Here is a 21,636-nt window from a genome sequence, read left to right as displayed (position 1 = left end):
TGGTTTAGCTGGCTAGTCAGATAATCACAGAACTTTGGACATGCAGAAGAAGCCATTTGGCCCACCATGTTTGCAACAGCACTCCAAATGAGCAATTCACTTGCTAGCATTCTCCAGCCTTTTCCATGTAACCCTGCACAGTCTTCCTATTCAAATAACAGTTCAATTTTCCTATGAATGCCCCCTTTGAACCTGCTAGCATGTACTCTCAGGTTGTGCATTTCAGACCATAACCACTCACTGCATGAAAATCTTTTTATCTCATATCACTTTTGCTTCTTTTTTAAGTTACTTTAAATCTGTACCATCTTGTTCTTGATCCTTTCATGAGTGGGAATAGTTTGTCCCTATCTACTCTGTTCAGACACGTCATGATTTTGAAGATCTCTATCAAATTTTCACTGAGCATATTACACTCACAGCTCCACCACCACTACGTAAATAACTTTAGAAGGCTTCCACCACTCACCATTTAGAATATATAATAGCTGATTGGTTGACCATTTTGTTTTGCTTTTCTTTTTTCTGTATCTACTGAAACTGGATATCTTCATAGAGCTGATTTTAGATATATGTTGATGTGTATATACACATATATATATCCATCCCATGATTTGTTTATTTTAGATGTCATACAGATATGACAGTGCCCTACTGCTGCACAACCACATTTGTCTTTTAGCCAATGCTCCATTTAAGCTGTACCGACTCAAAAGGTGAATGGAATTGTGATAGTTCTGTTTTTCTCTAAAGTCTTAGTAAGGCAGCAGAATTAGTTCCTAAACTGCAGTTGCAATTTCATGCTAATGGTTTGAATGCAAGCAAAGCATATATATTTTTATAACAAATTGCAATTACAGGTTTGGGCTGATTTTAAAATATTTTTCTTTGAATTGGTCCAATAATTAAAGAAATAGAGCCCCTAACATGAGGAATGTACTATAAATCACACCCACAACCTTGAGACTTGGTTATGTTTTGAGGAGTTCCATCAGTTCCCAGTCAATAAATAAAATGAATCACACTATAGCAGCAAAGTATTCGATTTTCGAAGGAGAATCAAGGACTGCAATATTGATCAATCTATTGAATGATGACATTGATGTTTAGCAGGGAATAGAGTTAAGCTCAGGCTCTTCTGCATTCCCAGACAAAGAGGTAAAGTGTAATTGTGAGGGTGACTTGAACACTGTAAAATCCTGCTGACAGTAAAAGGCAATACTTTTGTGATTAATCTTGCAAGTATGAGCTGATGAGCGGACAATAAAGATACTCAGTTTTTTTTAAGCAGGTGGATGTTTGGATTTGGAAATTCCTGCTGGATTCCATGTTAAAACCTGAATTCATAACAGATTTTAAAAAGAGAGTTGATAAATTTGGAAAAAAGAAAAAATCGTACAAGAGCAGAGGAATGGAACTATGTGGTTGTTAGGTAGCTTTTTCAGAGAGACAGTACAGGAGCAATACCTACTTCTAATCTATAAATTCTATGCTTCTATGAGTTCAAATAATGTTTTGGAAAGTAGGATAAACTCAAACAGAACGATTGGAAGTTGGGGGGTGTGTCAGAATTTAGGGAAGGAGGTGACAGATCTGACAGTGAATGGATGATTGCACCCTCTAGTTAAGCTTGGGCCCTGCCCCCTGCCCCTACTGCTGGGAATCAGATTCTGCATCATTTTTGTCCTAAGTGTCAGAATATTTCGTTTGTTGTCTCTCCAAAAAAAAGTACCTGAAATTCTCCCATTTTCACGCTCACTCGCCACTTAGAATTCTTTTCGTTAGATCATCCCCAAAGTATTGACTGTATTTGTAGCATTACCTCCACACATTATCAGTATACTTTGAAATTAGTGATGGTGGCGCTGCATGAATAATGAAGGTTATTACTATAGAAATGTACGAATGACATATCTAAAAGACAGAAGATTATTGCATGTGAATGGACACTCACATCCTAGGGGATCTGGCATATATCTGTCTTTGCACTCATAGTTTGGTTTTGTGTATATAAACAACATTTGTTCAGTAAGCAGAATGTGTCACTGGCCTTACCTCTTATGAAATTAAATCTGAGTCTTTTATGATGTAGTGTACCATAGCTTAGGTCTAACTACTAACTCTGAATGTGATAGGTTGCTTACTGAAGTTGAAGTGGGTGCCGTAGCAAATCATGGCACTATTGATCATATTTATTTTCAATTAGATCATTCAGAAATTCAAAGAAATAGATGAAATATTATAATATCACCAGTGGTAATTTATAAGCTCATATTTTTTCATTCCTATTATTGTTGCAATGAATTTGCATTATGCATTTTTAAAAGTTGTAACATATTTTCTGAATTGAAATTCTTAGAACTACATACAGAACTGTGGCATTTCAGTATTATAAAAGCTTAACATTCCCTTTCAATATTCTTACCCTCAAGTTCTAAATTGTGAGCTTCTCCACATCACTTAAAAGTTTTCAGTAATGAAACTCTCTTTGTCACTCTTTTTATACACTTCAGTGCAGTATGTTTTGTCCAAATATGGCCTCACCTTGAACTACGCGAGATTCGAGTAACTAGTAATAAAATATCTCAAGTTCCAATCCAGCACTTTATGTATTTACTATAATGAGCAGATACTTGCTAATTCCTTTTTCACCTTTGTCAGAACACTTAAATTTCATACATTGTGACATCAAAGAAATAGCTGCAAAAGTCTTTCCGTCAATTCAATATATCTTTAATGGTATTTATCAAATGACAATGTTAATGAGGCACTTTAAAAACAAACAGGTATCACAAGTCAATTCACTGACAGGCCGCAGTAACAACTTTATCTTTAAGCCTTGCAGCCTTCAAACATAGCCATTAATAGATGTTTTCTTTCTTTAAAAGTTCTGCTGATTCCACCATTTGTCACATATCCCAGTCAGTTGAAATTGTCAACATTGTTGCCCACCTGATTTTAATTATGTAGTAATATTACATATTTGTTTATACACTTTAATCTAGAAACTATAGCAAAACATTGGCTTTGCAATATTAGTAAGCTTAAGTAGTTTAGGGTTTAGTTATTTAATATTAAATAATAATACAATCAATAGTACAAATGTAATTCTAGAGCGATGATCATTCAACAATTAACCAAATAAATAGTGTTGAAAGTCCAATCATATTACCCAAAATCAGTTATTTGAGTTGGATTTTTAAAAAGCTCAGCCAGACTGCTAAATACTTTCATATGGAAGGCAAGCGATTTAATCACTGAAACAAAGAAATAGCTGTTCCATGTTGAATTGTGTTTATTTGGAGCAAGACTGATAATAAAAGCAACAACAATATAATGACTTGTGTTTGCAAATGGAGAAAGAGGTATATCTAACAATCAGTGCCTCCTCCAAGTTAAACAAGGAGGAACAATGTCTCATCTGAAAGCTTTGCCAGGCAGTTAGGAGATCAGATGGTTAAAACAGTTAACAAAAAAAGTAGGATATTATATTTAATGGAATTGAAGGTGAGAAGTGGGTGACATGGTGGCATAGTGGTTAGCACTGCTGCCTCACAGTGCCAGGATCCTGGGTTCACTGTCTGTGTGGAGTTTGCATGTTCTCTCCCTGTGTCTGTGTGGATTTCCTCAGGGTCCTATAGTTTCCTCCCATGGTCCAAAGATGTGAGGGTTAGGCTGATTGGCCATGCTAAATTAACCCTAGTGTCAGGGGGATTAGCAGGGTAAACTTGAGGGTTTACTGGAATAGGGCCTGTGGTCAGTGCAAATTCAATGGGCCGAGTGGCCTCTTCCTGCATTGTAGGGAATCTATGATTCTATGAAGTGAAATCTATTCTTTTTCTTAGCAACTAAGGCTGAATTTTGATTTGGCCTTGTTAAAAATAATAAAATTGAAGAACTGTTAAATAGAACATTAAACAATGTTTATTAAATTGTCATTAACGATCCACTTCAGAGTAAAATTCATTTCTTACAATTAATCATTATATTCCACTTAATCTCAGTTTTAAATACTTCTGTTACAAAACTACTTCTGCGCAACCACTACCAATAGTTCTTGAGTATCATAAGTCTTTTGAAACTGCACATTTGTTAATTGCAAAAAATGATTTTTCTTACACATAAGACATAATACTTTTCATTTTCACTCTTGCATATGTATAAGTATATATTTATATAAATACACTGGTATTATACATTACTTAATATGTTGCAGGGCTATTTTTGTTAGTTTAAGTCAGCAAAACGTAAGCATTGCAGTCACTGGATAGTCATTCATTAATAGAACTTCAGGCAGTAAAGAGTAAATAATATTGTATTGTACAACTATTCATGTTAAATTATCCATTACAACTGGATGATATTTTGATACAGTAACTCTTAGGAATTTAAAGTTTTTTAATATTTGTTATTTTCCACTTGTGTTTCATTAATGATGTTTTGGTCCCCCTGTAGAAGTTGATTTACAACCAGGCATGCCTGCAAACATTGACAGGCTCCTGAAGATTAAATTTCTTAACTTTAAAAGGAAATTAAACATAGGAAATCATTGCTACTGTACAGTGAAATATTTATTAGAATACAGTGTCAGAATTAATGTGTTAGTATGTAATGAATCAGAAAAATATATAAAGCCGATGCCATGTACAAGGATATATTCTTGGGAAACCCTCAGCCTCAAGATAAGGAGGGGGGGGGGTGCAGTTTAGAACAGAGTTGAGGAGAAACTTCTTCACTCAAAGGGTGGTGAATCTCTGGAATTCTCTGCCCGTTGAAGTGGTGGAGGCTACCTCACTAAATATATTTAAGACGCGGGTAGATAGGTTTTTGGTAGGCAGGGGGATTAAGGGTTATGGGGAGAAAGCGGGAAAATGGAACTGAGCCACTTCAGATCAGCCATGATCTTATTGAATGGCGGGGCAGGCTCGAAGGGCTAGATGGCCTACTCCTGCTCCTATTTCTTATGTTCTCATAGATTCCACTTTCAAAATCCATGATGTCTAACAACTTTGTCATTAAAATATTTGTCATATTCTAGAATAAAAACAAATGTAAAATTATCTTAGCTCTCCCTGTCAGATTGAAATCCCCACTGACTGTCGAGTTCAAGAACAGTGGGTCCAGTAGCATTGCTGCTGATTTTAAGTAATCACATACGTGTATTGTATTGTTCATCTGGCAAAGAGATATTTACTTGCACCATTTTATTAAACTTATCTGAGGTAAATATATATTTATTTCTATTATAAATATTCCCTTTATCAATGTTGCTATCATCACAAATATTGACTTTTTAGTATTACTGGAGTTTCTATTATTTAGGTATATTTATTTCAAGACTTGATACGCAGAGAAGCATAACACTATGCAGTAAATTTTCCAAGAATTGCTGTTATTTAATGACTGATCCTAGTAGCAATCCATGTCAATATATTGGTCAGCCTTCTGTATAATTTCACACCAAACAGTATTTTCTTAAAGTACAGCCAGTTAGTTTTGCATTGCAGTCCATTAGGCTATTAATTATTCCTGGATGATTTACTTCCTGCAACTAAACTAGGATCAGAAGTTTTAAGGAGATTGATTAAAAAAGCCGGAATCAGCGTACAGAAAGATGTGTACTTTGTGATAATGAGACACCAGTGTTTACATTAACCATTAGGTATATTCCACTGTTTCTTATTCATTATATGAAGAAAAAACTAGTGTTCAGGTGATGATTGTACTGGGCACTAATTTAATTACATTACCAGCATTAATTCATTTCTTATTTATTTTACCAAGGTTCAGAATAAACTGTTTAAATTGTGCTGGAAGTTTCATTTCTCCAATAATGTTTGTGCCAGTCCTATTCTGCATAAACTAAGACTGAGCCAAAACATCCCCATCTCCATTCTCTCCTGAACCAGGTTCTGCTCCCCTCTAACTCTTGTTTGATTCTCTAAGAATTCACCATAAATAACATGTATTTTAATGACATAAACATGGACATTTTCACATGTTTGGAGAGCACATATGTTAGTGTCAATGTTGATTAAGCTTTGTAGTTTACTTTCCAAAGTAACAAGCAAGTTTTTAAATAATGGTGAATTTTTAATTGTTCTCTAGAGTTGTAATATTTCTATTGTAGACAGTTCTGTCAATATTTTGTCTATGGTTTCAGTTTGTAAGAGTACTGTCTAATCTCTCATGCCATTGCTCCTGTCTAGTCATGAGTCCAGTCCTGGCACACCTGTGATATTTGGTGTGCTCCTGTTCTGAGCCAGGAAGCACATAATAGAAGGGATAGGAGTAGAAGATGACAGCATTTTAACATTAGAAGCACTGGAAAACAGGTCTGATAGTGGATGCCTTGGTGGTTATTTTCCAGACGTCGCTGGATTCACGGGAAGTGCCGGAAGATTGGAAAATGGCTAATGTTACGCCGTTGTTTAAGAAGGGTGCCAGGCAAAAGGCGGGGAATTATAGGCCGGTTAGTTTAACGTCTGTGGTAAGTAAAATGTTAGAATCCGTCATTAAGGAGGAAATTGCGAGGCATCTTGAAGGGAATTGCTTGATAGAGCAGACGCAGCACGGTTTCATTAAAGGGAAGTCGTGTCTGACAAATTTACTGGAGTTCTATGAGGATGTGTCTAGGGTGGTGGATAAAGGAGAGCCGGTGGATGTGGTCTTTCTGGATTTTCAGAAGGCGTTTGACAAAGTACCTCACAAGAGGTTATTGCAGAAGGTCGAGGGACATGGAGTTGGGGGTAGGGTGTTAGCGTGGATAGAGGATTGGTTGTCAAATAGGAGGCAGAGAGTGGGGGTCAACGGGTGCTATTCGGATTGGCGGATGGTGACTAGTGGAGTGCCCCAGGGGTCGGCGCAGGGGCCTCAGCTTTTTACCATTTATATAGATGATCTGGAGGAGGGAACCGAGTGTAGGGTGTCGAAATTTGCTGATGACACCAAGATTGGGGGAACGGCAAATTGCGCGGAGGGTGTGGAGAGTCTGCAGAAGGATCTAGATAGGCTGGGCGAATGGGCCAGGAACTGGCAAATGGAATTTAATGTTGGCAAGTGTGAGGTGGTCCACTTTGGTAGGAATAATGGTAGGAAGGAGTATTACTTACGTGGCGAAAAACTGCAGCAGGCGACGGTGCAGAGGGACCTCGAGGTCCTTGTGCATGAGTCGCAAAAACCCAGCTTGCAGGTGCAGCAGGTGGTCAGGAAGGCGAATGGGATGCTGGCCTTCATAGCGAGGGGGATTGAATATAAAAGTAGGGCGGTCTTGCTGCAGCTGTATAGGGCATTGGTGAGGCCGCAGCTGGAGTACTGTGTGCAGTTTTGGGCGCCGCACCTGCGCAAAGATATTTTGGCCTTGGAGGGAGTGCAGAGGAGGTTTACTAGGCTGATACCGGAGTTGAGGGGGTTGAGCTATGAGGAGAGGCTGAATAAACTAGGCTTGTACTCGTTAGAGTTTAGAAGAATGAGGGGAGATCTCATTGAGACGTATAAGATGATGAATGGGATGGATAGGATAGAGGTGGAGAGACTCTTCCCGCTCAAAAAAGACAGTAGGACTAGGGGGCACAGCCTCAAGATAAAGGGGGGTGCGGTTTAGAACGGAGTTGAGGAGGAACTTCTTCACTCAAAGGGTGGTGAATCTCTAGAATTCTCTGCCCGTTGAAGTGGTGGAGGCTGCCTCGCTAAATATTTTTAAGACGCGGGTTGATGGGTTTTTGATAAGAGAGGGGATTAAGGGTTATGGGGAGAGGGCGGGAAAGTGGAACTGAGCCGCGACAGATCAGCCATGATCTTATTGAATGGCGGGGCAGGCTCGAAGGGCTAGATGGCCTACTCCTGCTCCTATTTCTTGTGTTCTTATATTCCAAGGGAGGAGGTGACAGATCTGACAGTGAATGCATGATTGCGCCCTCTAGTGTGAGCTTGGGCCCTGCGCCCCACCCCCCCACCCCCTACTGCTGGGAATCAGATTCTGCATCATTTTTGGAAGAAAATTTATGCTAAGAAAAATAACAAAGGTAGAATAAACATACTTACAATTTTTCTCTTGAGCATCTTTACTGTGGAAATGATTGATGAAAAGAAAAAGGAGTGACTTATACAAAGCAGCAAGAGGAATAGGATTAAGGCGCTGGATTCATACAGCAAAGGTTATGGGCCCTGACAACATCTCGGCTGTAGTACTAAGTATTTGTGCTCTCGAACTAATCACACATTTAGCCAAGCAGTTCCAGAGCAGCTACAATGCTGGCATCTACCAGACAGTGTGGAAAATTGGCCAGGGATGTCCTATCCACAGAAAGACAGGACATGTTGAATCCTGCCATCCACTCTCCCATCTGCCTACTCTTGACCATCAGCAAAATGATGGAAGGTGTAATTGACAATGCTATCAAATGGTATTTACACAGCAATAACCTGCTCACTGATGTTTAGTTTTGTTCTGTTAGGATTACTAGGCTCCTGAACGCATTACAGCCTTGGCCAAAACATGGACTGCCCTCAACATCAGGGAAACATTTATCTGATTGTGGCATCAAGGCGTCCTAACAAAATTGAAATTAATGGGAATCAGAAGGAAAACTCTCCACTGGTTGGAGTCATACCAGCACAAATGAAGAAGACTGTGATTTCTGGAGGCCAGTCATCTCAGCCCGAGTTTCTGAGTATTGTACCCCAGGCCCAATCTTCTCAGCTGCTTCATCAATGACCTTCCCTTCATCATAAGGTCAGGAGTGGGGTATTTGCTAATGATTTCACAGTGTTCAGTATCATTTGGAACTCATTGGATAGTGAAGGAGTCCGTGTCCATATGCAGCAAGGCTTAGACAACATTCAGACTTGGACTGAATAAGTGGCAAGAAACATTTGTGCCCACAGAAGTGCCAGGCAATGAACATTTCCAACAAGAGAGGATGTAATTATTTCCCCATAAAATTAAATTGTATTACCATTGCTGAATCCCCATCATTGACATCCAAGACTAGCCATATAAATATTCTAGCTGCAAGAGCAGGTCAGAGGCTGGGAATTCTGTGATGAGTAACTCACCCACTGATTCCCCATAGCCTACCTACCATCTATATAAGGCAGAAGTCAAGCCTGTGATGGCATACTCTCCACTTGCCTGGATAAGTGCAGTTCCAACAACTCTCAAGAATCTCAACACCATTTAGGACAAAGTAACCTGTTTGATTGGCATCCCATTTTCCACCTTACTTTTTTACTTCCTCTACCACTCTATGTATTGCAGAAACCTACCAAGGATCCTTTGGTGGCACCTTCCAATCTTGGAACCCCTATCCCTAAAAAGACAAGGGCAGCAAACTAATGGGAACATCACCACCTGCAAGTTTGCCTCTAAGCCACATATCATCCTGACTAGGGACAATATTGCTGTTCTTTCACCAAGATCAAAATCTTGGAATTCCCTCCCTAACAGTACTGCAGATGTACCTACACCACGTGGACTGCTAGTTCATGAAGGTGGCTCACATCTTCTTGAGGGCAATTAAGGTTGGGCAACAAATATCGGCCTAACCACTGCCACATACATCCTATAAAATAATTTTAAAAGGTGTTTAAAAAGCTTTTGAAGGTGGAGAGACATGTGGCAAGGTGGAGGATTTTAATGAGAGAGCAGTTGAAGGCAAGGCCACATAATTGAAATCTATCACTGATAATGCAAGGAGAATAGAGCACAGTAAAGCAGAATCAAAAGAACTGTGTGCAAGCGAAAATAGAGTGAGCAGAATAGCAGAAGACTCGCTCTTTTATTTTCCTTAAAACATTAATTCAGTGAAGGTATAAATCCTGTTGTAACTGCCATCATTTTACAATAATGGTCCAAAGACCCTTGACTTCACCAAGCAGGACCTAGTTAGTAGGTTAGGTATTACTTGTGAAACTAAAGAGTACATATCGGTTCATTTTACTACTGTTTGATAGTGTTGGGAAATACTGAATTGTGAAAAAAATATTTGGACCATTGCATGAATTACAACATGTTATCGAAATGCACCCATTTGCTATTCATATAGCGATTTTATTGGGTTACAGCTGACTATTCTAAGATTATCACTTTAAGCACATCAATCTTATAGACTGCAACTCCCGGAATTCATCATTTTTCCCATCCAATATTGGATTCAAATTCTGTTCAGAATTCTGCAACTAAGCACAACATTTATTGTTTGCCTATTTAGAAATCCAGTTGTATTTTTAAAGCACCAGTTTGGAAGACAAGACGAGATATCAGAAGTGAAAAAATCAAAATAAGAATAAAAAGTGATAAAAGTGACCATCAATAACAGATTGACTGTTCACTAATCCTGTACTTCACTTGGGACTTTGATCAGAGGGTCGGAATAAAAGAGTTGTTCTCTGGTTGGTGAAATATAACTAGCAGGGTGCCGCGGGGGTGGTCTTCAGACTGCAACTGTTTATAATCTATATAAATAATTCACAAGCAGGGACAGAGTGTAACATAGCAGAATTTGCAGATGATACTAAAATAGTTGGGAAAACAGGCAATAAAGAGGAGATAAATATTTTATAGACAGATATAGATAGGCTAGGAGAATCGGCCAAAGTTTAGCAGATGGAGTTTAATGTGGATAAATGTGAGGTTATGCATTTTGGTCAAAAAATAGGCAAATTATTATCTAAATGGAAAGTAGATTCAAAATGCATTTGGGCACATGGGTCTGGGTTCTTTGTTCATGAATCACAAAAGGTTGGGGACCAAGTGTAGTGTGTTAAAGGTCACAGATGTTACTAAGATGCGTGGTATGGCAAAGTGTGCAGAAGACACAAAAAGTCTGCAAAGGGATATAGATAGTTTAAGTGAATGGGCAGGGGTCTGTCAGATGGAGTACAGTGTAGGTAAATGTGAGGTCATCCATTTTGGTAGAAATAACAGCAGAATGGACTATCATTTAAATGGTAAAAAATTGTAGCATGCTGCTGTGCAGAGGGAGCTGGGTGTCCTTGTGCACGAATTGCAAAGTGTTGGTTTGCAGGTGCAGCAAGTAATTAAGAAAGCAAATGGCATTTTGTCCTTCATTGCTAGAGGGATGGAGTTTAAAAGCAGGGAGGTTATGGTGCAGCTCTGTAAGGTGCTAGTGAGGCCACACCTGGTGTATTATGTACAATTTTTGTCTCCTTACTTGATAAAGGATACACTGACACTGGAGGGGTTGCAGAGGAGATTCATGAGGTTGATTCCAGAGTTGAGAGGGTTGGCTTATGAGGAGAGACTAAGTAAATTGGGACTACACTCATTGGAATTCTGAAGAATGAGGAGGGATCTTATAGAAACATAGAAAATTATAAAGGGAATAGTTGTTTCCACTGGCAGGTGAAACTAGAACTAAGGGGGCATGACCTCAAAATAAGGGAGAGCACATTTAGGACAAAATTGAGGAGGAACTTCTTCACCCAAAGGATTGTGAATCTGTGAAATTCCCTACCCAGTGAAGCAGTGGAGGCTATTTCACTGGATGTCTTTAAGGCAAGGATAGATACATTTTTGAACTGTAAAGGAATTAAGGGTTACGGTAAGTGGGTGGGTAAATGGAACTGAATCCATGAAAAGATCAGCCATAATCTTATTGAATGGTGAAACAGGCTTGAGGAGCCAGATGGCCTACTCCTGCTTCTAGCCCTTATGTTCTAAGTCGCTATGCAGATATAGCATGTAATAAAAAAAGGCAAATGGAATGTTAGCATTTATTGCAAAAGGACTGGAGTATAAAAATAGAGAAGTGTTGTTGCAATTGTATAGGGTGTTGGTTAGACTACATCTGGAGTAGTGTGTCCAGTTTTGGTCTCCTTATTTGAGGAAGGGTTTGGCAGCATTGGAGGCTGTTCAGGGATGAAAGGGTTGACGTATGAAGATAGATTAAATAGTTTGGATTTATAGTCGCTGGAGTTTAGAAGGAGGAGTGGAGATCTGATCGATGTATATAAAATAATAATAATTGATAAGGTAAATGTAGACCAAATGTTTCCCCTTGTAGGGCAATCTAGACAATGTCACATGTATAGATTGAGAAGTGGTAGATTTAAAACTTAAGATGAAGAGGAACTACTTCTTGCAGAGGGTGGTGAATTTGGGAAACTCGCTGCCCCATAGCACAGTGGAGTCTGAAACGTTAAATGGTTTCAAGAAGGAAATAGATATATTTCTGATTTTAAAAAACGGTTTAAAGGAATAGAGGGAACAGGCAGTGTGGTGGATTTGAAGCCAGAGAGAAATCAGCCATGATCTGATTGAATGGTGGAGCAGGCTCGAAGGGCTGAATTTCCTACTTCTGCTTCTAATTCTCATGTTGGTCTGCACAAATTGGTTGCCATGTTTTCCTATGAAAGTTTCTACATAAATTCAAATTATTTGTTCCTTTTTAGCATCTTTTGCACCTGCTTTCTTTCTTGTTCAGTAATATTGAGTCAATCGCCATTGTTCCAAGATTTCTTTCTATTTAATGAATAATATTTGGTCAAGCAAATGTGATAGGCATTTTGCAATTGTGATGGACAATTTTCCCATCCACTACAAGTCTATGCTAGATGCAAGACTTTTAACTTATCTGTAACTACTAAGCTTAGAAAATGGCACCCTGCAAAATTCATTTCAAGAACAAAATATTCCAATTTTGCACCGAAGCAAATCTAATATGTTACAGCATATAGTGTGGGATTTATTTAAATGTTGCTTCTGTTTAAATGTTGATCTGTGCTTTAAGTAAAATAAGTTACACAAACACAGTCTTTTTATTTTGCAATTAATGATTATTGAATAATGTGTCATAGTATTCCTTTCACACTAGTGGTGTTTAAGAGCAAAACTTAAGAAATACACAACATTAAATTGGAAAATGTATGTGCTAAATAGAGGTGCTTGATGGCTACTGGTGCCATAGTATGTTGTTCAAGTAAGCCTGATTGAAAAAAATACAAGTATCAAAGTAATGAGAAAGTTTGTCTGGTCACACCCACAATTTATGTAAATACAGTAGATAGACTTTCACCAACTGGGCAGACATGGTTTGGGTGGCAGGAGAGGGGAATGGCAAGAAGGCTTTTTTAAAATGGTGTATCAGCCACTTGCCACCTCCCCTTTGGTCAAATCTTGCTGAACAATGGATGCTTCTTGTGTGAGGAAAGTTTTGTAATGTTAGCACTTTTCTACAATTTTTTTTATGGTAGGTAATAATTTCCACTGCTGTGGAAAATATCAGACACAGTACTTTGATGTGGTTGAGTATGGACTCTTGTTGTATTATGTTAAAATTGTTGTAGCTTTCAAATTCTAGTTTTTACATTATTTTGTGTGGAAATATGATTACACAAAACTATACTCTTCCAAAAAAATTGGATTACATAAAAACTGTTTCAACTTCTCTTCATTTTCACATTTTATTGAACCTAAACATTGACCTTAACATTGTGTTGATGATGCACATCCACTAGGTTTTTATTAATTGGTTCACAGATTATTTTTCTGGATATTTTAAGCCAATAAAGATATAGCAGTGGACTCAAAGTGCCTTTTTTCCCTAAACTTTATTATTGTATATTCTTCTTTCATCTGAATAACTTACAGTAAATACATAAACATGAACCATGTGCATTTGCAAAGCATGTGAAATTTAATGCTATGAAATTGAAAATAACATTGAAACCTCACTAAAGAATCAAATATTTAAACAAATGCATGGGATAATATTACAAAGTTCATGACCTGGCATTTTACCATTATCTCTGGTGGTATATCACCAATCTTATCTGGATTATAGTGTCAGTTTGAATAAATATTTAATTGAAGGGGAAAAGAAATAATGGAGTTAGCAAAAAGAGATAGGGATTGAAAATGACTGTTTACCCAAATGCCCATAACTCACAGGAATTTTGCAAATATTTGTGCTAACCTCCAGACAATAATTCCATACTTCTGTTTATAATGGATAGATCGTAGTGCCTTGTTTCATGGTGTTCTTAATGTCATTATTACATTATTATTATTACATGTTCTTTTTAATCTAACCCAATTATTTGTGATTAATTTTTGATCAGCTAAAATCTGAATGTTTGTGTTATTGGATTCAGAAGACCTCCATGGATGAATAAGCTTTCAATATGTTTGTAAATGGTTTCTAAATCACAATTCATTTTTTAAATTAAGTGGTGCATTAAATATCTAAGTACATTGTCCAAAGTTATTGTAATCATGGAGAGAAATAGCTTAAAGCAAACCTTCAGAAAAATACAATATGTTACACTATAATGCTGACCAAGAGAAAAACACATGAAAATGAGTTGCTTCTTTCCATGGACAACAAGTAGTAACCATTTAAATATTGCAATAACCCACTTTCTTAATATTTCATTGGGCAAACTGAAACTAATTTGCACTAAAAGCCCTAACAGAAAAAATCAAATTATTTTATGAAAATTATTGAGTTTGCTGTTAGAACTCCTTTAACTTTGTTGCTACAGGAAGTGTTTTGATCATCAAAGCCAGGTTCCTTTGAACACAGACGAATACCTAATCATTCTTCAGTGAATTTTAATAGTTGACCAAAGTTAGCCTCTTGAAAGAAGGAAGACTATGGAATAATTTAATCAAAGTTTATTTTATTGGTGAATTAAAGTCCATTTATGCACCATGAAATACTATGGTATAACCTTAACAATGTCTAGATGAGCTGGAACACATTTAGGTAACTTCAGATAGGTTTATTTTCCTGCTTTAAATTTGTAAAATGTTATCTCCAAAGCACATTATGTGTCTTGGGGTGAAATTTATCGATCCCATCCACGTTGTTACTTAATTGATGTAATTTGCAACATGCATCTTCATTCAACTTAAGAAACAGAACAGACTACCATGGATTCTTATAATTTCTGCTGTTAACATTAGTCCCAAGGGGTTGAAATAATTTAATATGGATGATAGCAACATGTCCATAAAGTTGGAGTTTAAATACTTCAAGGAACAGAATATCATTCTCTTTTTGTTACCTATAAACACAAAGGTGTAACTGGGCTCCTAGTTTCATAATCATAGAACATTGTTCCATGAATTTTGTGTCTTCTGAGTGGATCCGACCCCCGACAGTTTTGTTCATTCTGCCTTTGAGGGAGAGCAGCAGTATTTGTCTAATACCTTGCCTGAAACTTTCAGAACTTGTCAATGTAAAGCATTGAATTAGATTGACTGTTGAAGACAGGTTCTGAACTGAAGACAACTACCATTGGAGTTCCTTGCTCCCTTAGGTGTGGTGATGTTGCCGTTTACATTGCCACTGAATCTTTTAGAAGAAGCACCACAACATGTACAAAAATGGCAGCTCAAGGAAAAGTTGGTTGTCAGTTTGGCCCACATCAGTGTTAGTTATTTGCAAGTTTTCACAAGTGTGGAGCATAAAATGGTGTCAGGTAAGCAGAACTCAGGAATGGAGACATCAGCCCTGCTGTAGATGATATTAAAGGGACTGGAGTTGCTGTCTGGCAAATGACATTCCCCGCAGCATATGTCTGAAAAGTTGGGAAGTTGAGTACACTTGGTCCAGGAGGACTTGGACTGACCCGAGATAGACTCGTAGATCCAGGCTGCATTGTGCTGTCTGCCCCAGGGTTCTGTTTTTTCCACTTGGTGCGTCTGTTTTGAAACCAGATTTTAACCTGTGTCTCTGTAAGGCTGAGAGCCAGGGCTAAGTTGAGACGCTCACAAACCGACAGGTAACGAGTTGAGCGGAATTTATTCTCCAGGGCCACTAGTTGCTCATATGTGAAGGCAGTTCTAGCTCGTCTTGGTTTAGCACAGCCTGGCTCAGCTCGACGGCGTTTTTGTCTGGGTGCAGTGTGTTCTGACCTGCCCTCCAATTCAGTACAGGCAGTGTGATCTTTGTCTAATTCAGGAATTTTATCCTCTTTAAATGGTTGAAAGTTTCCATGAGGTCCTACAGATGTTTTTGTTGTATTAGCATTGGAAACCGTGTCTTGCTCCCAATCACTTCCATCTGCAAGCAAGCATGTAAAATTATATCAGCTGATAAGATACGAAATGCATAATAATACTACTACCTTTAATCCCCTTTTTCTCTGCTGATTTTTAAAGAATTATGCATCCACTTATTATTGAGGTAATTGCTATTCTCAAGATAGGAACATAGGAAAATAAATAGGAGCACTTTGATTCCTCAAGTCTGTTTGGTCATGCAATGAGATCATGACTGAGCTGTCCGTCACTTCAACTCTACTTTCCTGCCTGTTTCCCATAATCTTTCACCAATCAAAAAATAGTCTGATTCAACTTTGAGTATGTTTAGTGATCCAGCCTTCACTATTGTGCATTGCTGGAGAGAGAATTCCAAAGTCTAACCACACTCTGAGAAAAAATCCCTCCTAATCTCTGTTTTAAATGGATGACCCCTTATTCCAAACTATGACCACTTGTTCTAGATTCCCCAATGAAGGGAAGCATCTTTTCAGCAATTGCCCTGAAAAGCATCCTCAGAATCTTATATGATTCAATTCTAAATTCCAGGGAGTATAGGTCTGGAATTTTGGAAGATTATGATCAATGCATCCATTATTTCTGTAGCCAGTAATTTTAAGATGTATCAGGTCCAGGGGACTTGACACTCTATAGTCCCATTAGTTTGCCTGGTCCTTTTTCTCTCGTACATGAGAACAGAAAATGCTCATCGGATCAGACATCAAGTGTGAAGAGTTATGTGTGAAAGGTCATTGACCTGAAGCATTAACTTTATTTCTCTTCATAGATTCTGCCTGACCTGATGAGAATTTCTAGCATTTTGTGTTTTCAGATTTCCAGCATCTGTAGTATTTTGCTTTTGTATTAATTTTTCTACAGTGATGGTGATTGTTTCACGTTCCTCCCTCCTTTTTGCCCCTTAATTGCCTTTAATTGGGATGCTGTTAATGTCTTCTATTGTGAAAACAGATACTAAATATTTGTTCAAAGTCTCTGTTATTTCCTTGTTTCCCATTATTTATTCTACAGTCTCATCTTCTAAGGAACCAATGTTTAGTCTAGCTACTGCCTTTTTTAAAATACAAATTGTAGTCGGTCATCTTGTCTGTGTTCCTTTTATGGCTTGCTAGTTTATTTTCACATTTTCTTTTTTGTCATCCTTTGTTGGTTTTTAAAATGCTTCCAATCTTCAGACCTGCCACTAGGTTATGCAACATTGTATGCCTTTTCTTTAAATTTGATGTCATCTTACCATCCTTCATTAGTCAGGGATGGTTCATCTTTCTTGTAGAATATTTGTTTCTCAATTAAAAGTATTTTGTTCAGAGTTATGAAATACATCTTTAACATCTGCCACTGCTTATCTATTGCCTTATCTTTCTACTTGTGTTCCCTGTTCACTTTATTCAATACTGTCTTCATACCTTTGTAATGGCCTTTATTTAAGTTTAAGACTATAGTTTCGAGCCTATGTTTATTGTCTCCAAACTGAATGCAGTATTCATCATGTTATGATCACTCTTCTCTAGAGATTCCTTTGCTATGAGATTATAGATTAATTCTATCTCATTACACATCATCAGGTATAAGAACAGACTCTTTCATGGTTGGTTCCACAGTATGTTGTTCTTAGAAACTGTAATTAATGGCTCTATGAACTCATCCTCAATGCTACAATTTCTAATTTCAACATATGAAGATTAAAATCACACATGATTACTGTTGTACCTTTCTTGCAGGTCCCTATTATTTATTGATTTTTATAGTCAATGCTAAAATGGGGGTTTATAAACTACTTTTTTGCTGTTTCTGATCTCCAACTAAACTGATTATTTATCTTGATCTTCTATGCCAAGATCATTTCTCACTCCTGTACTGATCTCATCCTTTATTAACAGCATTATCCTGCCTCTTTTTCCTTGCTGCTTATCCTTCTGAAATAATAAATACCCGTGAATATTCAGCTCCCAAGCCTTGGTCACCTTGCAACCTCTTTGTAATGTTCTCTGATAAAGCTCTGTTTGGGCACACCACATCACAGCCAGGAATCCCATAAGGAAGAAAGAGAAAATGGTGATCCAAAACATTAGTTGAAGCAATTGTAGAAACCAGGAGGGGCAAATGAGAGAACAGGTATGCTCCAGAGAGGAAGAGGCAAAAGGTGAGTTCAAAATAATCCAAAAAAAAGCTAAATGGGTAAGAAACACAGGAACATATAAAGCCAAAGTTATCCAGTGATTCTGATAGTTCACGTTAATTATTATGAAAAGGGAGACTTACACAATACGCTAAGAACTGTGATCTAATAAATACATTACCCAACCTAAATACTGCTGGAAAATTCAAACACAGTCCAACCGAAGCCTCCGTTCCTTCATTATCTCTCTTGCAGCAATACATTTTATATAAAGTTTAGCTACTTTGTACCTGTCGGAGTTGTGTACAATCAGTTTATATCACCAAACTAACAAGACACTAAATGAGTTCTAATTTCATTATTCGCTGCACAATGTCCCTCCTGTAAAGGTCCTTGTTTAATACACATGATCGAGTGTATTTAGGATTTTCTAATGCAGAATCAACCTTGGTTACATTTGATCTAGATAGGAAGCCTCAGAAAAGTACCATAATTGTTTCTGGTTCTCCCATTCAATCCAACCCTTGCCTATATTTTCTTAGCGCTGATTTTCATTATTTTCTCCTTCGCTGTTTCACTCCACGTTTGCATAGATCCCTGTTTTAAACCAATTTCTGTCCATTTTAAATTAATGATCCACCCACCTCCCAGCCATCAACCCACTCAGGCATTGGTCGCTTCATCTTAACTATGTTTTCCCTCTCCATTTCGATCTTCGAAACTAGTAGCCTCGGGCCCACCGTGGCTCAGTGGAAATTCTGACCCACTCGCATTGATTGTAGCGCAGTATATTAGGGATTGTAACAACGAAATCCTACAAAACACAGCATGCTACAAAATGGCAATGACACGGTATAAAAACATAGATGGGTTGCTCTGTATTTCTTGTGCCGACTCTATGGCATTGTCCCGTACGTTCTTCCACAATGTTTCAAAGTTGTTTTTAACAACTTGATGGCGATTAGAAATTACAGAGTCAGCTGTAATGACCCTCTTCCGGCAACGTTTAGGATTGGCCAATGATAAGGACTGTCTCGTTATTAATTAACTGTCCGTCAGGTACGAGTGGTTCAGTTTGTGAAATTCGTCCAAAAAACTGCCCACCTTGAGCAGGCGGCCTGGATGAGGGTGATGCCCAGCGGGCTATCATTACAGACCTAGGGTCAGAAATGGTGAAATTCTGCGGGTGGTGTTGCTCCAGTTATTTGACCAGTGTAAAAATCGTGCTCTAAAGCCGAGTGCTTTAAGTGCAGAGCAATACTTCAGCATCGTTTTTGGCGTGCATGTTGCCCTGCTCCCAACCTCTCCCTTAAGGCACAGCACTAGTTTTTAACCTTTTGGTCGCTGCAAGGTGTTTCATCCGGTCTAATGTAATTTCCAACAAATCGTGGCTACATGACTTTTTGTTGTGTTGCGGGGAATGTCAGGGAGAGATGGTCAAAAAATGCACTGATCGCATCCTGATTGGGAGGAAGCTAAGAAAGACTGAAAGGCAGATTGGGGGAGCATTATGACAGGATACACGAAAAAAGTGTCCAAATCGGCAGCAGCACGATGTGCAATTAGAGTTCCAGATTTTAACAGATCGATAATGCCATCTATTAAAGGTAAGTTTTAATCGAAAAATATTTGGACCTTCGATCTGCTTCAGACTCGAGTTTTCACTGCTGTACCTGCAAGCTGTTGGAAGGAGATATGCACAAGTCAGTAATAGGATATCGATCATTTGAGCAGCGGCATCCTCTATGGGACGATTTAAACAATTACCCAGGCTCTCTCCCAGTGCCAATCACACCTAGCAAAGAGCTGTTATTGAACAACTGTAATTGTTTTTCAAGATATAACACGGAGTGTGTGTTATGTTTATGATTTCGGTGGATTTCGTGATAAAGAACAGAAGCGGAATAGTAAATTGAAATGGACTAAATGTGGGATGACGTGGTGAAATTATCTTAAATGAAACAAAATAGTTGTTCCAACACATCCATTCTAGAGGAGTCGTGATTGTGTATATGTCGGAAAGCAGATGTATTTTGTATAGTCTTAACCCAAGTCTCTTCATTTGAAAACCGAACTGAGCCAAAATGTTACTTATCTGTCTCGTACACTAACTCAGTTCAGTTCCTACACTTTATCGAGTCCTGGGAAGTAAATAAGAAGCATTGAGTTACATATACAAATAAACACTCTCCTATATCCAGAATATAATTAAACACTCGACTGTACCCAGAATACAATAAACACTCTCCTATATCCAGAATACAGATAAACACTCTGCTGTACCCAGAATACAATAAATAAACGCCCTCCTATATCCATAGTACAACTAAACACTCTACTGTACCCAGAATGCAAATAAATAAACACTTTCCTCTATCCAGAATACAGGTAAACGCTCTGCTGTACTCAGAATACAATAACTAAACACTGTCCTATATCCAGAATACAGGTAAACACTCCACCCAGAATACAATAAATAAACACTCCTATATCCAGAATACAGGTAAACATTCTACTGTACTCAGAATACAACAAATAAACACTCTCCTATATCCAGAATACAGGTAAACACTCTTCTGTACCAGGAATAGTAGTAAGCTAATTCTCTTCTGCGATCAGAATACAAATAAAAAGCCCTCCTGTACCAGAATACAAGGAGACACTTGCTTGTACCCAGAATACATGTAAATCAAGTGTCTCCTGTACCCGGAATACAAGTAGGCCCTCTCCTGTACCCAGAATACTAGTGCACACTCTCTTGTACCCAGAATACAAGTAAATCAATTCTCCCCTATTCCCATATAGCTGTAACGTTCTTTCTGCAACCAACTTCTCGTCAATTTCATATCATCCGGACTGGTTTGAAAGCACAGGTTGGAAAATGAAGGTCTAGTTATTCACTTCGCAAGGTTCTCATGTGAAAGTCAAAATAGTAACTTGACGTGGACAATAACAAGCAACGTCTTTATAGAAATAAAAGCCTGTAAGAGGCCCAGTGAAAGAGCAATGTGATGTAGACACAGTTAATGCAATGAGTTATTATTGAAACACCGTAACGCTGAGTGAAGATCAGAGCGTGTGTTACTACTCACCAGAATCGATGGCGGTTTGGTTGCTGTTCTTTTCAGCACTTAGTTGCTGTTCCCCTGTCTCTTTCCAACTCTGCTCTTCACTACTGAGCAGGGGTACATCACTGCTCTCATTCGGCCCATTGCGCCGCAGCTCAAACGCCTGGGACTTGCCTGTGAATTTTTGGGGGTCGAGTATGTCTATGATGGAGAAGGAAATCTTGTGAGTGGGGGGCATCTCTTCCCCACTGTCCGGGCACTCGAACATCGCCCTCTTCCCCTTTAAGACACTGTCCAGCGGCTGGAGTTTTGATCCTCAAATCAGACAAGTCAGCGATTCTGTCGCAAGCGGTGCGGGGGTGCACACAAGAATTGACTTTGGAGTTACAACAGATAACGCGACTCACACCTGCCACTAAAAC

At 38.3% G+C, this 21,636-nt stretch overlaps 1 protein-coding gene across 2 annotated transcripts; it reads right to left on the bottom strand.

The window, feature by feature from the left end:
- Positions 1-14,055: 14,055 nt before the first annotated feature.
- On the bottom strand, positions 14,056-21,482 carry LOC145354207 (NK1 transcription factor-related protein 2-like). 2 transcript variants are annotated; one of them, XM_080205288.1, is made up of 2 exons: positions 21,239-21,482; positions 14,056-16,031 (listed from the first exon to the last, which is right to left on the bottom strand). In XM_080205288.1, exons 1-2 carry the CDS (start codon positions 21,480-21,482, stop codon positions 15,418-15,420), a joined length of 858 nt encoding a protein of 285 aa, XP_080061414.1. In that variant the 3' UTR covers positions 14,056-15,417. The 2 variants fall into 2 exon arrangements, 1 of the variants encoding a protein (XP_080061414.1); XR_013888826.1 differs by lacking the exon at positions 21,239-21,482 and adding an exon at positions 17,960-19,088 and having other exon boundaries at positions 15,919-16,031.
- Positions 21,483-21,636: the final 154 nt, after the last annotated feature.

The sequence above is a fragment of the Carcharhinus amblyrhynchos genome, chromosome 17 (assembly GCF_965287045.1).
Source record: "Carcharhinus amblyrhynchos chromosome 17, sCarAmb.v2.hapA, whole genome shotgun sequence".
In the NCBI taxonomy this organism is placed as follows: Eukaryota; Metazoa; Chordata; class Chondrichthyes; order Carcharhiniformes; family Carcharhinidae; genus Carcharhinus; species Carcharhinus amblyrhynchos.
Note: the sequence above shows the minus strand (reverse complement) of the source record. Positions and strands in the feature narration are given on the sequence as shown.